The sequence below is a fragment of the Antrostomus carolinensis genome, unplaced genomic scaffold (assembly GCF_000700745.2).
Source record: "Antrostomus carolinensis isolate BGI_N321 unplaced genomic scaffold, ASM70074v2 scaffold31456, whole genome shotgun sequence".
In the NCBI taxonomy this organism is placed as follows: Eukaryota; Metazoa; Chordata; class Aves; order Caprimulgiformes; family Caprimulgidae; genus Antrostomus; species Antrostomus carolinensis.
In genome coordinates, this window is record NW_010320295.1 from 475 (window position 1) to 14219 (window position 13745).

The 13745-nt window shown below is 42.4% G+C and overlaps 1 protein-coding gene across 1 annotated transcript; it reads right to left on the bottom strand.

Moving 5' to 3' along the window:
* Positions 1-2814: 2814 nt before the first annotated feature.
* On the bottom strand, positions 2815-9627 carry LOC104518681 (D-beta-hydroxybutyrate dehydrogenase, mitochondrial; the record flags this gene model as incomplete). The annotated part of the gene is made up of 3 exons (XM_010169555.1): positions 2815-3162; positions 6538-6668; positions 9475-9627. Coding segments are annotated over 3 exons (632 nt in total), but the record flags the coding sequence as incomplete, so codon positions are not given.
* Between the last annotated feature and the right edge of the window lie 4118 nt (positions 9628-13745).

The following is a 13745-nucleotide window of genomic DNA, read 5'->3' on the forward strand; positions in this document are numbered from 1 at the left end:
TTTGAATGCTGTAAATACAGGCTTCTGGTATGCAGCTGGACTTTAACTTGACTGGTGGGAAAGGTGATGGTTACTGGGCAAGAGGGAGGCACTCCTCACCCAATGATGTGGCCAAGTCACAAAAGGGATGGTGGGTCAGTCCAGCATTTGCACCCTTCCCAGCACGTGCTCCTCAGGTACCGTGTGGGCCAGGATGAGGGCTGGGATCCCTACAGTCAGGTGAGCTTTCTTGGGACATGTAGGTGGGCAGATGTTCAGCTGAAGAGCCGACAACTCTGGGGGTCCTTGGCATTTGTCACTGACTTGGTTAGCAACGTTTGTTCACTAAAATCTTCTGTAACTGATCTTGCAACTTCTGTACCCTACGAGACCTGTGAAGGAGGGAGTGCTGCGCCTCTTTCATCACCATTTCCTATGAGATTCTCTTTCCTGTTAAGCCCAGGGATTCTGAAATTATTCCAGATACTTTTTTTTTCATGTGTACTTGTCTATCGCTGTGCCTTGGAATGCAGATAACTCAGTGGGAGGATTCCAGATGACTTTCAGTGGGAGTGCAGCAGGCCTGTTAATAACTGAAGCTCTGACTCTCTCCTGATTAGTTCTTTATATGCAGATCATAATACTAAAAAGCTGAGGGGGAAGACAAAAGATAGTAATGCTGTAGCTGTTTTTCAGCTAGCTTCCAGGCTGACAGGTTAGACAGCAATGACTGCCTTCATTTGCCCCATCTGTTCTCATCCAGCCTGTCACCGTACCCCTCGTGAGATACTACGCACTGCAAGTCCTTTGTTTTCCAAGATGAAGGAATGAATGTTCTGGAGTGTTACTCATCCGATGTTACATGAGACTGCTGAAATATTGATCAACTGCTTCACCACACAGGCAGCAAATAAAGGAGGAATTTTCAGTTGGAAGTATTTCATGTCGTTGGTATCTGGGAAGGAGCTCTTCTGGTGGTGCTGGCTCTCAGCAACAACTTACTGCAGTAGCTTGTAGAAATGCAAACAGAAGGGATATCATGGAATGGAAAGTGACATTGTCTTTGAGGCAGAGAGAAGCACAGGTATCCTGCGCCTGATGGAGAAACCTCTGGGTTTCAAAGCTGCTTCTTGAGTTCAGTGCTACTTACTGTAAGGAAGGGTAATCTGCACAAAGAGCGGCTAAGAGCATGACAGCAACTCTTCCAAAGCAATGCAAGGCTGAGGTCAAGCAGGGGGAATTCCTAGACAAGAAATCAACTGGTTCAGTTGGAATAAGCCTGGTTCCAATTCCCTTGCTTGGCCTTGCTTAGTTGTGGTCAAATGAGGAGAGCAGATGATAATCATCTGATAATCTTGTTGTTGACGGGCAGGGGAACAGGTGGGAGCCCTGGGCTTGTTCTCTTGCCAATGCCAGCTCCAGGAATGGGGCCAGCATTTGGAAAGAGAAGTAAAATGTCCCACGACCTAAAAAAGGTGCAGTAAGATGGCTGTTCCACTGCTGAGTGTATCAGGAGAGGACCCGGAATAGTCAGTCTGTTTGCTCATATTGCCTATGTTCATGACTCAGACTGACAAATTACCCACCACGAGAGAGAGTAACTTTTTTCAGTATTTAATTAAAGACACAAGGAAACACTTCCCAGGTACAGGATGCAGTTTCTAGTTCATAACAAAAAGTTAACTAGGTCAATTTTCAGCACAGTCTTCGGTTTGCTATGGGAGACCTGGCATGGGGGAGGCTAATGTTCCATACTGCTGCCCTGTATCTACCAGTGTCACCACAGCTGATCCCACCTATTCCAGGATCTTTTGGTCCCAGAGTTCTTGGATTTTCTGCTATGCCACAACTAAGCCAAATTTAAAACTGTGTATGTGTAAACCAGCAATCTTTTCCACAACAGTTAGTAGGGGACTGCTAATGAAGCCACTGTGCTCGATTACTCTCCTAGATACACGTTGTTAACATTTTTCTGTTCATGTTTGTAGGTATTTTTTTCATCAGACCGTAGCAAAACCAGAGCTCCAGGCTGAATCTGTTCTTTCTAGGCTACAGGTTGCTACTGTGTACTGGTATCTGTCACCTCGGTGTTCAGCACTCTGACTACACTTCAGGTTAACACATTGATTAATCAATACATTAGATAAAAGATAAGAGTTTATTTAGGATTGAATATTCATTTGTAAATGGAATATGCTACTTTTTTTCCCAAAGTCCATGACATATTGGCTTTGTTACAGATTTATCCAGAACACCTGAAAAAGTGCTGAACTGTAGTTAGCCAAGACACTGTTTCCATATTACAACTTTATTATTCGACCCTTACTAACTTTCTACAGCCACTTAATTCAAAGTATTTCAATGTCTCTTGCTCATTCCTAACTTTTCCATTATCCTTTTCCCAGGATGTATAATAAATCACTAATTGGGTTCCTACAAATAAGGTACTTTCAGGTCTGCTGTAATGATTTCAGGTGTGCAGTTGCCCTGTATGATATGCTCCACTCTGTCTCCATCATGTAACACAGTAACCTGGTATTGCATTAGAAAAAGCTGCATTCAATTTTCTAATCAATACCTAAAGCACCATAAGTGGCTATATTTTTTTTTCCACATGGGAGAAATAAAGTTACCTAGAAAAATATATTAATTTTACATGGGGTCCTGTATGGTTTTCCCTATGAAAAAGTGACAGTCCTAACTAGGGAGACCCTCTAAAGTTTGTATCAGGTAACTGGTGTCATTGTACCGATTTCTGGGGGCTTTAGATTCACCCCTGGCTTTCACATTATAAAAACCTGCCCTGCCTGGGTTACTGAATGTTACCAACACAGGCTACACAAGTTTTACTTTACTCAGAGCATAAGACAAAACGGAATCCATCACAACGGTGGGGAATAAAGCACACACAACCACCAGCGCTTTTTCCTTCAGCTTCGCTACCATGTAACGTGCCTTGGGTGCAGGAGATGTCAAAGCATCTACCATAACATCTACAACCTCGTTGCCGTTAGTGCTTCCTTCGCTGAGAATGCTGTTGAAAAAGTTTGCCCGCTCTTGAACGTACTCTTCATTGTAAACTGCCTTTTCCTCTTCACTGAGTTCATTCCAAATCTCTTCAGCACTGACCGGTGGCTGGATTTTTGTAGAGCGTGCATAATTTCCTGGCTGAATAATACAGACCTAAAAGCAAGATGTAAAAATGATCAAGATGCAATCAGCCATTCTGAATTCAATTAAATGCTATAGTCAGTAAAACAGATCAAAAGCTTTCTGCAGACAGATTTCTTCCAGAAAATGCTGCTTTGTTGACATTTTAACCTTGAAAACTTTTGACTGAAATCAAATATATTCCCGTGAAACGTTTAAGATTGCCGAGGTGCTTTATTCTGACTTCCTCATTTCGCTCTGATGTTAATGTGCTTGTTTTGACTACTCAGCATACCTCCACAGAATGCAATAGTGCACCTTTGATTTTTATAGAATGCTTAATGCTATAAATGTTTTGACAATACTGAGACAAAGCATTTCAGTATGACTTTGATGTCTCCAAAGTGGAATACTCTGGATTTTTCACTCAGGGGCAAATCTTTCAATTGGTAATTTTTTGCCTCAGTTTGGGACAAAAAGAGTTGTCAAAGAAAATTAGAAGGTCCTGGGGAAAGAATTACTGTTTTCCCCAAGTAGGTGTAATTAAAAGGAAAATAGATGTTGTCAGCCAGGTACAGAGGAGACCAGAGGTCCTGGTCTAGCTCTCATTGAAGTCATAAGCAAATTTCCATAGATTTCTGTGCATGTAGATCTGAATTGCAAACACACAAATCCTTTGCTGCTCTGCCTCTCCTCTTTTCTTTGCATGTGTTGTTGCTGCTGTTCTGCTGGCTTCTGGGGAATTTCAGAGCAGGCTGCACACTCACAGCATGGATTCTTCTCCTCAGTTAGCAGCGGGCTCATTCACACTATTCGTAGGTAGGCAACAAATAGTTTGAAATCTTAGAATTTTCAAACAGTTTGAAAAATTAAAAACTCTATAGCATTTAACTGACCTGATTTCTAAAGACTACAACACAAGGTGAGGAAAAACAGTGCTGAGCTATGTAAGAGACTTGGGGATGGCATTCTCTGGGAAGTCTGTGGTAATATAAAACCTTAATGTCTCTGATCTGCCACCCAGCCCATCTACCAGCAGCCACCACCTGGGTGTCAGTGCGGGATCAGCTCACTGCACACGGGAGGAGCGGAGGCACCGGTGCTATACGTGGGGAGGAGGGGATGTGGGTAAGCGCCAGCAGAGAGACAACATGGGTAACTGGGGGCATCTTATGCTGCCTCAGGTAGAGGAGGAGCCAAGGCGCCGGTGCTATACGTGGGGAGGAGGGGATGCAGGTAAGCACCAGCAGAGAGACAGCGTGCATAACTGGGGGCATCTTATGCTGCCTCAGGTAGGTTTGTCCCAGGGCATCTTTTGGAGCTTTCCCTTTGGGTGCTGTGTTCAAGTGTTCAGTATTAGCCAAACCAATGCCAATCGTAAAGTTCCCACATTTATTTTAAACAAATGAGGTTTGAAAAAGTTCATGTTTCAGAGCTTTTTGGAGTTGGCTAAGAGAAAAGGGGAGATTTTTTTTTCTATAGCATTTAACTGACCTGATTTCTAAAGACTACAACACAAGGTGAGGAAAAACAGTGCTGAGCTATGTAAGAGACTTGGGGATGGCATTCTCTGGGAAGTCTGTGGTAATATAAAACCTTAATGTCTCTGATCTGCCACCCAGCCCATCTACCAGCAGCCACCACCTGGGTGTCAGTGCGGGATCAGCTCACTGCACACGGGAGGAGCGGAGGCACCGGTGCTATACGTGGGGAGGAGGGGATGTGGGTAAGCGCCAGCAGAGAGACAACATGGGTAACTGGGGGCATCTTATGCTGCCTCAGGTAGGTTTGTCCCAGGGCATCTTTTGGAGCTTTCCCTTTGGGTGCTGTGTTCAAGTGTTCAGTATTAGCCAAACCAATGCCAATCGTAAAGTTCCCACATTTATTTTAAACAAATGAGGTTTGAAAAAGTTCATGTTTCAGAGCTTTTTGGAGTTGGCTAAGAGAAAAGGGGAGATTTTTTTTTTCCCCTTCCTTGATTTTCTGTAGCCTTCTTTCTAATAGAAGACACATACTTTGTTTCCTGTAAGCAGCTGACTTGCCAGGCCAGAGTTCAGTGGCACAGAGCCGTAGCTCCATCTGTTCCTTGCCACCTCTGGGTGACTTCCTCCTGAAAGGGCAAAGGGAATGGCAGAGCAGAGGAAGGGAGCACAGGGGCTGTGTATTCTTCAGGCTCTCTGCAGATAGGTTCTGAGGCAGATGCCAGCCAGTGTCTTGCATACAGTGAGAAACAGAAAAATAACTCTCAGAGATATTCCAGAAATGTTTGTCTGGCTCATTGTACTCTTGTGCTGGGGCTATTCTGGGGGTAGGGGAACAGTAAAAATCCCAAATTGACCAGAGTAGCTAACCTGTAAAACTAAGCTCTTCCATTTACTTGAGATTATCCTTAGCTAATCAGTTTAAATACTCATCATGCTGTGTGGTATTAGGATGTGTAAAATCACATGCATTTTATACCATTTTATATTTACCTGAGAGGGGTCGTTACTGGATGCACAGCTGTAATTACTTCCAACACAAAGCTTATGAACAATGCTGTAAATCTCTGTATATAAAATACACCAATGTAAATCCTCTAGGGAAGACTTTCAGTGTTTGAGAAGAGTGTTTCAGCAGTGGAATGACTCCAGTGAAAAAGCCTAGTGAAGCTACTTAGTGATCTAAGCTTCAGGTTTGACTATCAGTGTTGCTTAAACAGGGCACTAAGAACACTCTTAGAGCCTCTTAGGTTAAGAGAATAAAAACGTAATTACTCTGCATGATGCCGCCTCTTGCAGTGTAGCTGTTCCCACAAAAAGGAAGGAGTTTTTAAGCACTGATGGGGGAGAAGAAAGAACCCCTCAGGTAGGTGACAAGCCTTCCTTCTGGCTGCACAGCACTCACGTCTGGGCTCTCTGCTCCCACAGCCACCCCACAGAAAGTTTGTTAGTTGGTACTGTTAATGAGCTCTTCCCAGGCAAGCCTGGCTCAGAAGGTTTCTCCACTGTAGAGGATGGGTGGAAGCCCAAGTATTGGCACAGAGAGAAGGTTATGCTATGCCTTCTCAGAACTGCAAGCATCCGCTCTTCTCAGTGATTTCCAGCTCACTGATTAGCCATAAAGGAACCTGCACCCATGGATTCAGCTCTGATCTTTATCTTTCTCATTGGGATGCATGGAGCTTACTTTGCACAAGATCAGATGTTACTTTCCATATGCTTGTTCTTGTTCTCTTGGCCAAAACTGCCACTCCTCTGCCACTGTCTGGTATTCTTTGTGCAAGTCGCTTTGCCTTTTTCCCCACAAAAAGATGCTTTTCAGCTCTGTAGAAAGTTTCCGGAGTGAAATTTCTCTCTTTCTCATATGAAAATCTACTTCAGAAATAGCAGAGAGTTTCACACAACAGCTACTTGTTACATCACTTACCCGGACACCAAACTTCTTCATTTCCAGTCTTAGAGCATCACAAAATTTTTCAATAGCTGCCTTGGTCATAGAATAAATACCATTTCCCAGAGCAACATAGGCAATAATGCTGGACATGAAAACAATGCGTCCTGGAAAGAAAATAGTGGAAATAACATAACTTCACTCTCAGTCTTTAACATGGAGTTGATTTACCTGAGTCTTCTGAACTGCTATAACGTGGTATTTAGCATGATGCTGTTTTACTACATAGCATGCCAAAGCTGGGCTGTGAAATTGTGCAGTCCCAGCACAGAAATGCACTCAGTTCTGTTAAGCAGGGAACTTCACACAAAAATCTTCCCTCTAGTGACAGATCCTGGACTAGACAAAGTGTAACACATTCCCAACGTGCTGCTTATTCCTTCTGAGTCTGAGACAGCATGAAATAGATGGAAACAAAGCAGTCCCCTAAAATCTTGAGACTGAATAATAGTAATAAAAGACTATGCTGGTAACAGGAGAAGGACTGCAGAGGTGAGAAGCAGATGATTCTCCCTATGGTGGATATATAACTACCAATACCATTTTTTCTGTGCTAATGATGTCTCTGCACTGACCTGGATTACAACCGTGCCATAAAGTCAAAATCAGACTGTAGAGTGATAAGCTTCACCAGAGAAAGGTGACTTGACAAAATGTGTGCAGCCTTACACTGCCTTGCTGTGAATTCCCTCATCTGTGCTGGTTTTTTTCCCCTTTGTAGCTCTTGCCAAGTGCAGGTACACACTAAATAGATTTCTGATTTGAGGCACTAGGCTGTGGTTCATTTCTGTTGTTTACTTGTAAACTTCTATCACAGAGTCATACCATAGAGTAAGAAATGTGTGATGGGCATATATAAATACCAGAGGTGAGAAAGAAGACGGCCTCATTGCCAACAATACAGAGAAGACAGTTGCATTCCTATTGCTGCCACAGATGCAGATGACATCTGGGCCCCAGACCTGACCAAACAGTATTGGCTTGTGGGATATCAAAAGGGTATCACGGGAATGCTGTGAAGTCTGTCATTCTGAATTAGGTTCCCTGTCTTCCTACATAACATCTGGAATAAATCTTATACACAATAACAAAACAACTACCAGCTTGCTGATCAGCTGGCATGGCTATCTAGAAAAGTTATGGGGAAACGTTGCTCCTTTCAAGGTAGGATGCTTAATTCTAGGCTAGAGGGAAATATCTTCCTTTACAACTTGAAGTTTTTCTTGGAACAGATGCTCATCCTAAAATGGCAACCAGCCCCTTCCTTCAGAACATCACTACTGGGTAAGTGATGGTAGGATGACCTCTGCCTCCTTCATCCAGTAGCTAAGTGATTTGGGGCACACACCCATGATGTGGGACACGTCATTTAGCTTCTCTCGTTGCCTAAGGTAACTGAAACCCAGCTTTCCCAGAGAATGCTCTAACATCCATAATTCAAGCTTTTCATTTGGGGAGGTCACTTGCTGCCCCAAAAAACATGAGCTTTAGCTTTCCTGGCTGTTCCTGCAAGTAAGGAGATAGGAAATCTAGGATTCCTCCTAGAAATGCCCTGGCCTCCTCTCCTACATAGATGGGACTTGAAAATGGAGTGTGGGCAGTTAATAAAGGCAGCATTGACAGCCAGGAGTGAGATGCAGAGTGCTCCTTTGAGCTACAGTACTATGTATGTGCAGCCATCCAGACCCAAATCTTCTAAAAGTTTATGCTGTGCTTAATATCTTACACACAAGTAGTCCCTTTCACTTCAAAGCAACCCCTTGCAATTCATGAAGTCAGAAAAATGCCTCTGGTGGATCAGCATCACAAAGTTTTAGCAGTAAGTAGGACATCACAGAAAAGAAGTGATGTCTCCTCGTGTAATGGCCACGTAGGGCACTCACTGGGTATATGCAACAGCACATTGTTTTACAACAACACATCCAGCTTGCAGTATTTAAAGGTTTTGGGGTTTTTTTGTTTTTGGGGTTTTTTTTTTTTGCATCAGAATATAATCAACCAAAGGCAACCAAGCAGAAAGAGGCAGAGTAGCCAGAAAGGAGATGCTTTTATCTTACCAACATTTTGTGTAACAGTGGCATCTGGAGCTTCCAGATGAAACCTAGCCCTTACTGTGCTTGATGCTCTCTACACACAGAACAAATCCTTACCTTAAAAGAGCTTACAACTTAAACAGACAAGCTAAGCAAATGGGGCAGAAAGGAAAAGGGTATCTTTCTTTCCAAATACAGATGGGGAGCAGTAGGGAACAAACTGCAAAGCAACTGAGACACGCTGCAATGCTGTAGAGGGCTGTTTCAACCATTTCTTCTCAGAAGATAGGGTAAAGCCCACACATACGGAGGTCCATGCAAATACATTTATCCCATTTGATACCCATGCATCTCTGTACAGCACTCTTTCACATACTTGAAGTTTCCTGACAAGGTCATAGAGAGGATTTTGCTAGGCCTGGAACTGGAAAGTAGATGTCTCTAGTTCACCTCTGTAGGGTCATCCTTCCTCTCCTAATAGCCAAATGGTAAAATAGTAAAGCCTAAATAATAAAGTCAAGCAGAAGTTTATCGGATCTTTGTGTTTTCCTATTGTCAATACTTAACAAAGACTTGCTTGGGCTGAATGATCTACTATAAGCATTTTTTCTCTTTTTTTTTGAGTCAAACTCTGAGATAATTCATTATTTGTAAATACTTTTTTCTAAGTATTGTAAAGACAAAATCTTTTAAGAGTATTTTTTCCCCTTACGACTTTACCCTCTTTTCAGGATCAAGTTGCTCTTTCAGGCCACAAAGAAGGAGGCTGTCATTTCAGTTCAATGAGAGAAAATTAAGGCTTCTTTTATAGATGGTACATTACCCTGATTATAGTAAGCTAATTATTCTACAACTCTAAATAATAGTGGATTAGCATTACCCTTGTATTTCCTTAGAAGGGGAAGAAATGCCAGGGTTGTCCTGATGCTCCCAAGGAGATTCACATCTGCAAATTTTTCATATTTCTCCATAGACAGCCACCCTGTCTCGCCAAATGTTGATATTCCTGCATTGTTGACAAGCCCCCAAAAACCTATGGAAGAGAAATGTCTCAACAAGTATTTTTCACTGAAAAACAAGCACCATTAGGCAACAAAACAACACCCTTGATTTGAACCCTTGGAATCATAGAATCATAGACTGTTTTGGGTTGGAAGGGACCTTAAAGCTCATCCAGTTCCACCCCCCCTGCCATCAGCAGGGACACCTTCCACTAGACCAGGTTGCTCAAAGCCTCATCCAACCTGGCCTTGAACATTTCCAGGGAGGAGCAGCCACAACTTCTCTGGGCAACCTGTTCCAGCAAACAACTTTTTAGCTGTGTTATCTTTCTTGTCTTTTCTAATGATAAGTGCAGGTGTATTTTGTTTAATGAAGGAATGTAATTGTGGCCATTATCTGGACTATAGAAGTCTCAGTGCCATTTAATGATCACTCACTTTGTAGTTGCCTTAAGTTATTTCTGAATAACACGATATGGGAGATTATATATTACTGCCAATGTGGTGTACCATGGTATTTTAATTACTTTAATCCCACTGTGTGCTATGAGCAGCTTTGTGAAAATTACATTAAGCAGTCTAAAGGCTAAGGGGTAATATTTTCAAAGTGCCTAACTAATTTAGGAGCCTAAGTCTTGGCTCCTTTTCCAGGATTTTGACCTTCAATTCCTTCTGAAATCAGACAGAACCAGGTACGTGGGTGCAGCATTGAGTAAAGTAGCCAAGTAAGGTCTGTGAGTACGGTATTTTTTTTTATTTTGTAGTCTTGGACAACTCTATTCCCCACATAACAACAGGTTTTAGTGCTAAGAAGCCCAGCCCCCTGAAATACAAGAAGATTCCAATGTTTACAAGTGGAAATTTCTTGGCAGCAAAGCTTACTGTGGCACAACTCTCTTCCAGAAAGTGCAAGCCCTTTAGCCCAGAGCCACAGAACACTTTGTGTGAGCACTGCACAGCGCTAATAACCTCAGCCGCTGGAAATGCTTCTTCATTGACGTGTAGAGCGCTCACAGTTTGGAGCAGACGTGCTGACTAAACACTGATGAAGCCATGCTGACTTGCTCTTGCCTTCAGAGCACATATCTGTAGACACATGGTAAAGCAGTGAATGACATGATGCTTTCGAAAACACTCCTGTTTCTCTCCTCAAATCCTGACTGAGGGTATTTCCAGGGTGACCAGCAGTGTAACTAAGAAATACACAGGGTAGCCTGACTTGCACTGAAATAGCGAACTTTGCAGCTTGTCTCTGCGAGCCTTGACAATTTTGCTTATGCTTTTTTTTTTTTTTTAAGAATTCTTCTAGGTGTCTGAGGCAAATGATTGTTTAGCCATGCCTTCTACAGGATCTCCAAGCCTAGGTTTCTGGTGAGGCAGAGCGGTTAACAGTGCCTCTCTTCCTTCTTCTGGACACAGGGTCGGGGACACGTGTGTGATGCTGACCCAACTGTAGCCTCCTGTACCTGTGGTGGCAGAAATGTTCTCAGGGCACCTATGGCCACCCTGGTGAAGGTGCTGCAGAAACCCTTGGGCTGAACTCTTTTATCTTCTCCAACAAAGCTACTGCGATGATTTTATGGTACCTCGATCCTTCTAGAGCCCTGCCAAGACCTGCTGATACAGAACTCCATTAACAACAATAGTTAAAGTAGAAACAGACAATTTTTAAATGATTTTGCAAAGCAGACCTCTGTAAGCTTTCCTAACATACATACACTACTTGCATTATGTAATTAAATTGGTGTTTAAACAGAGAAAGAAACAACGTTCTTTCAGTGAATGTCTCATTTGCAGAGCAAAACACTCAAACTCGGGAATTTACCATGCAGAACTTAGATAACTCTGTCCTCCAAAGAGAATAAATCATTATTCAGAAGTCAGCAATCCTTGACACTGGACCTCTCTTAAAACTTTACATACAGCCTGACTGCTGTCCTACTACTGCAACAGTTTCCTGTGTACTTGCCTCTTCTCCACTGCCCTAAATGTTAGCGGACAGATGAGAGGAAATGGACCAAAAAACTGGCCACTGGAATTGGGCACCCTAGACTTTCTTATTCCTCCTGCCCTGTTGTTCCAGACCTTTCCACCATTCTGTGGCTTTATTTCTCCTTCTTAAAATGGAACTACCTTCATGGGACTGACCTCCTTGTAAAAGGCTTCAAGATCAATGGATTAGAGTCCTCTGTAAAAGCTAATTATCCATATTTCTGTACTGGCACATGATCTGATCTACAGATGGGCTGAGTAGCTACACACCCCATCTGTTTCTACTTAAGGCTGGAGGTCTCTGTACTCAGGTTTATTTTTACATAACCTAACTAACAGAACGCAAACTCAAGCCTGGCATCACTGTAAAAGCTCTTCCCTGATCTCCTCAGCTTTACCTTTTCTACTAAAAAAAAAAAAGTCATTTTGCTTGTGCCCCTGCATACTGCAGAGCGCAGCAAGAACACCCTGGAATTCATCAGGATTTCAGAAATACAGCCAATAAACTTCAGACAATTGATTTTCTTCTTCTTTCTCTAAACTGTGAAACACAGAATTGAGCTTGGTATATTTGTTTTCTCTCCAGCCTTTTGCCAGCTTTCCCTCATGCATTTCAAAGATGCCAGGTGATTAGTGGTGAGGCCAGCCTGGTGTATAAGCAGAGCTCACCGAATAATGGCTCCTTCTTTCTGTGCAGTGGCCAAATCAAAAGTCAAGAGGAGAAACACTGGCTTGAGTTAAACTGAAACAGACTTTTCTGAAGAGAAGATTAAGTAACACATAAAAAGAAATTTTGCTCAGGGTCAGCTCAAAACATTTTGTTTGCCCTCAAGCAAAACATATTATTTCTCAGAACATTTTGGCATTCCCAAATAGGAAATGTTCACATATTTTCAACAAATTTTCCTGCCACTTTTTGTTCAGTTGAGTCCATTTGCAAAATTCTACCCAAATAACGAACAGGTCATTATTCCCTTATGACACTTTTAAAAAAAACTTCCTACCTCCTGAGAAACAACCTGCCTAGCTATGTACTCAGGGTACTTGAAACATTTGGAGTGAAAATTAATGCTATAAACCTGCATACAAAATATTTATTTATTCTTAGGTAACCTAAGAAATACAGTCCTGAGGTAAGAAATCCAGAAGGACAAGGCACAAGTAAGAATCAAACAGCCGAAGGAGAGAGACATCGCATTTCCTCAGAATGTCTGTGCAGAGATACATTAGGAAAAAGCAGCTGATGTTTGATCTGGAAAGGAAAAATTACTCAGACTGTCAAAACAGAACTCAGCCCCAGCACAGTTTAGGAAGAATGGTGTTAAGACTACAGCAGATGGGGAATAAATAAACTGGAAAGCAGAACTGGACGTCAAAGAGATTTTCCCTGATGTCTGTGTTGGGACAATGGATCCTGAGGACAAAGATTAAGAGATATAGCAGGGGATCTAAAGAATTACTTTAGGAAACCTAACTTAAGATTAGTGAGGCTTTCAGGAGAAGAACACTAGCTCTCATATAAACTCCCAGATAATTTCTACTTCAAGACATGTTGACCAAAAGGCATATATCCAAAGTCCTTATTTGGGCCCAAAAGATGCCTGATGTTTTCCAGAAACTCTTTTAAAAAAGTCCTTTTCCTATTCAAGTCAATCAAGCTGTGTGCTTGCAGAACCTTTAGAAAATCAGGCCATTTCTATGTAGGTGCCTAAACACAGATAGTACCTGAATTTGGACAGATTTTCTAAACTCAAACATTTATACTTGGTATCACTGATCTTTGGAGTTTCTCATCTAAACCTGAGCCCGTGCAAAAATGACAGGCTCTTTCCGGAATGATTCCAATCCTGTACTAAAGGAAACTAGGAGAGTGTGATTTGCCATATTCCTGTTGAAAAAATTAGGAGAGGGAACCAAACAATTTGTCTGTGGCAGGGTGTCTGTGGTAACAGGCCAGCTGAGACTCCTGAGTTTCAGAAACATACCATCCTTTGCTTGGAACAGTATGCTCTGGTTGTCTTCATGGCAAGGATGAGTCTATTTGTATATAAAATCTGGGCTAAATATGGTACCATGGGCCCACTGGATGGATGATGTGAGTAGGTGTGTTGGTTTTGGGGGGGGGTGGATTTTTTTGGTAGTGGGGGAAGGGCCACCT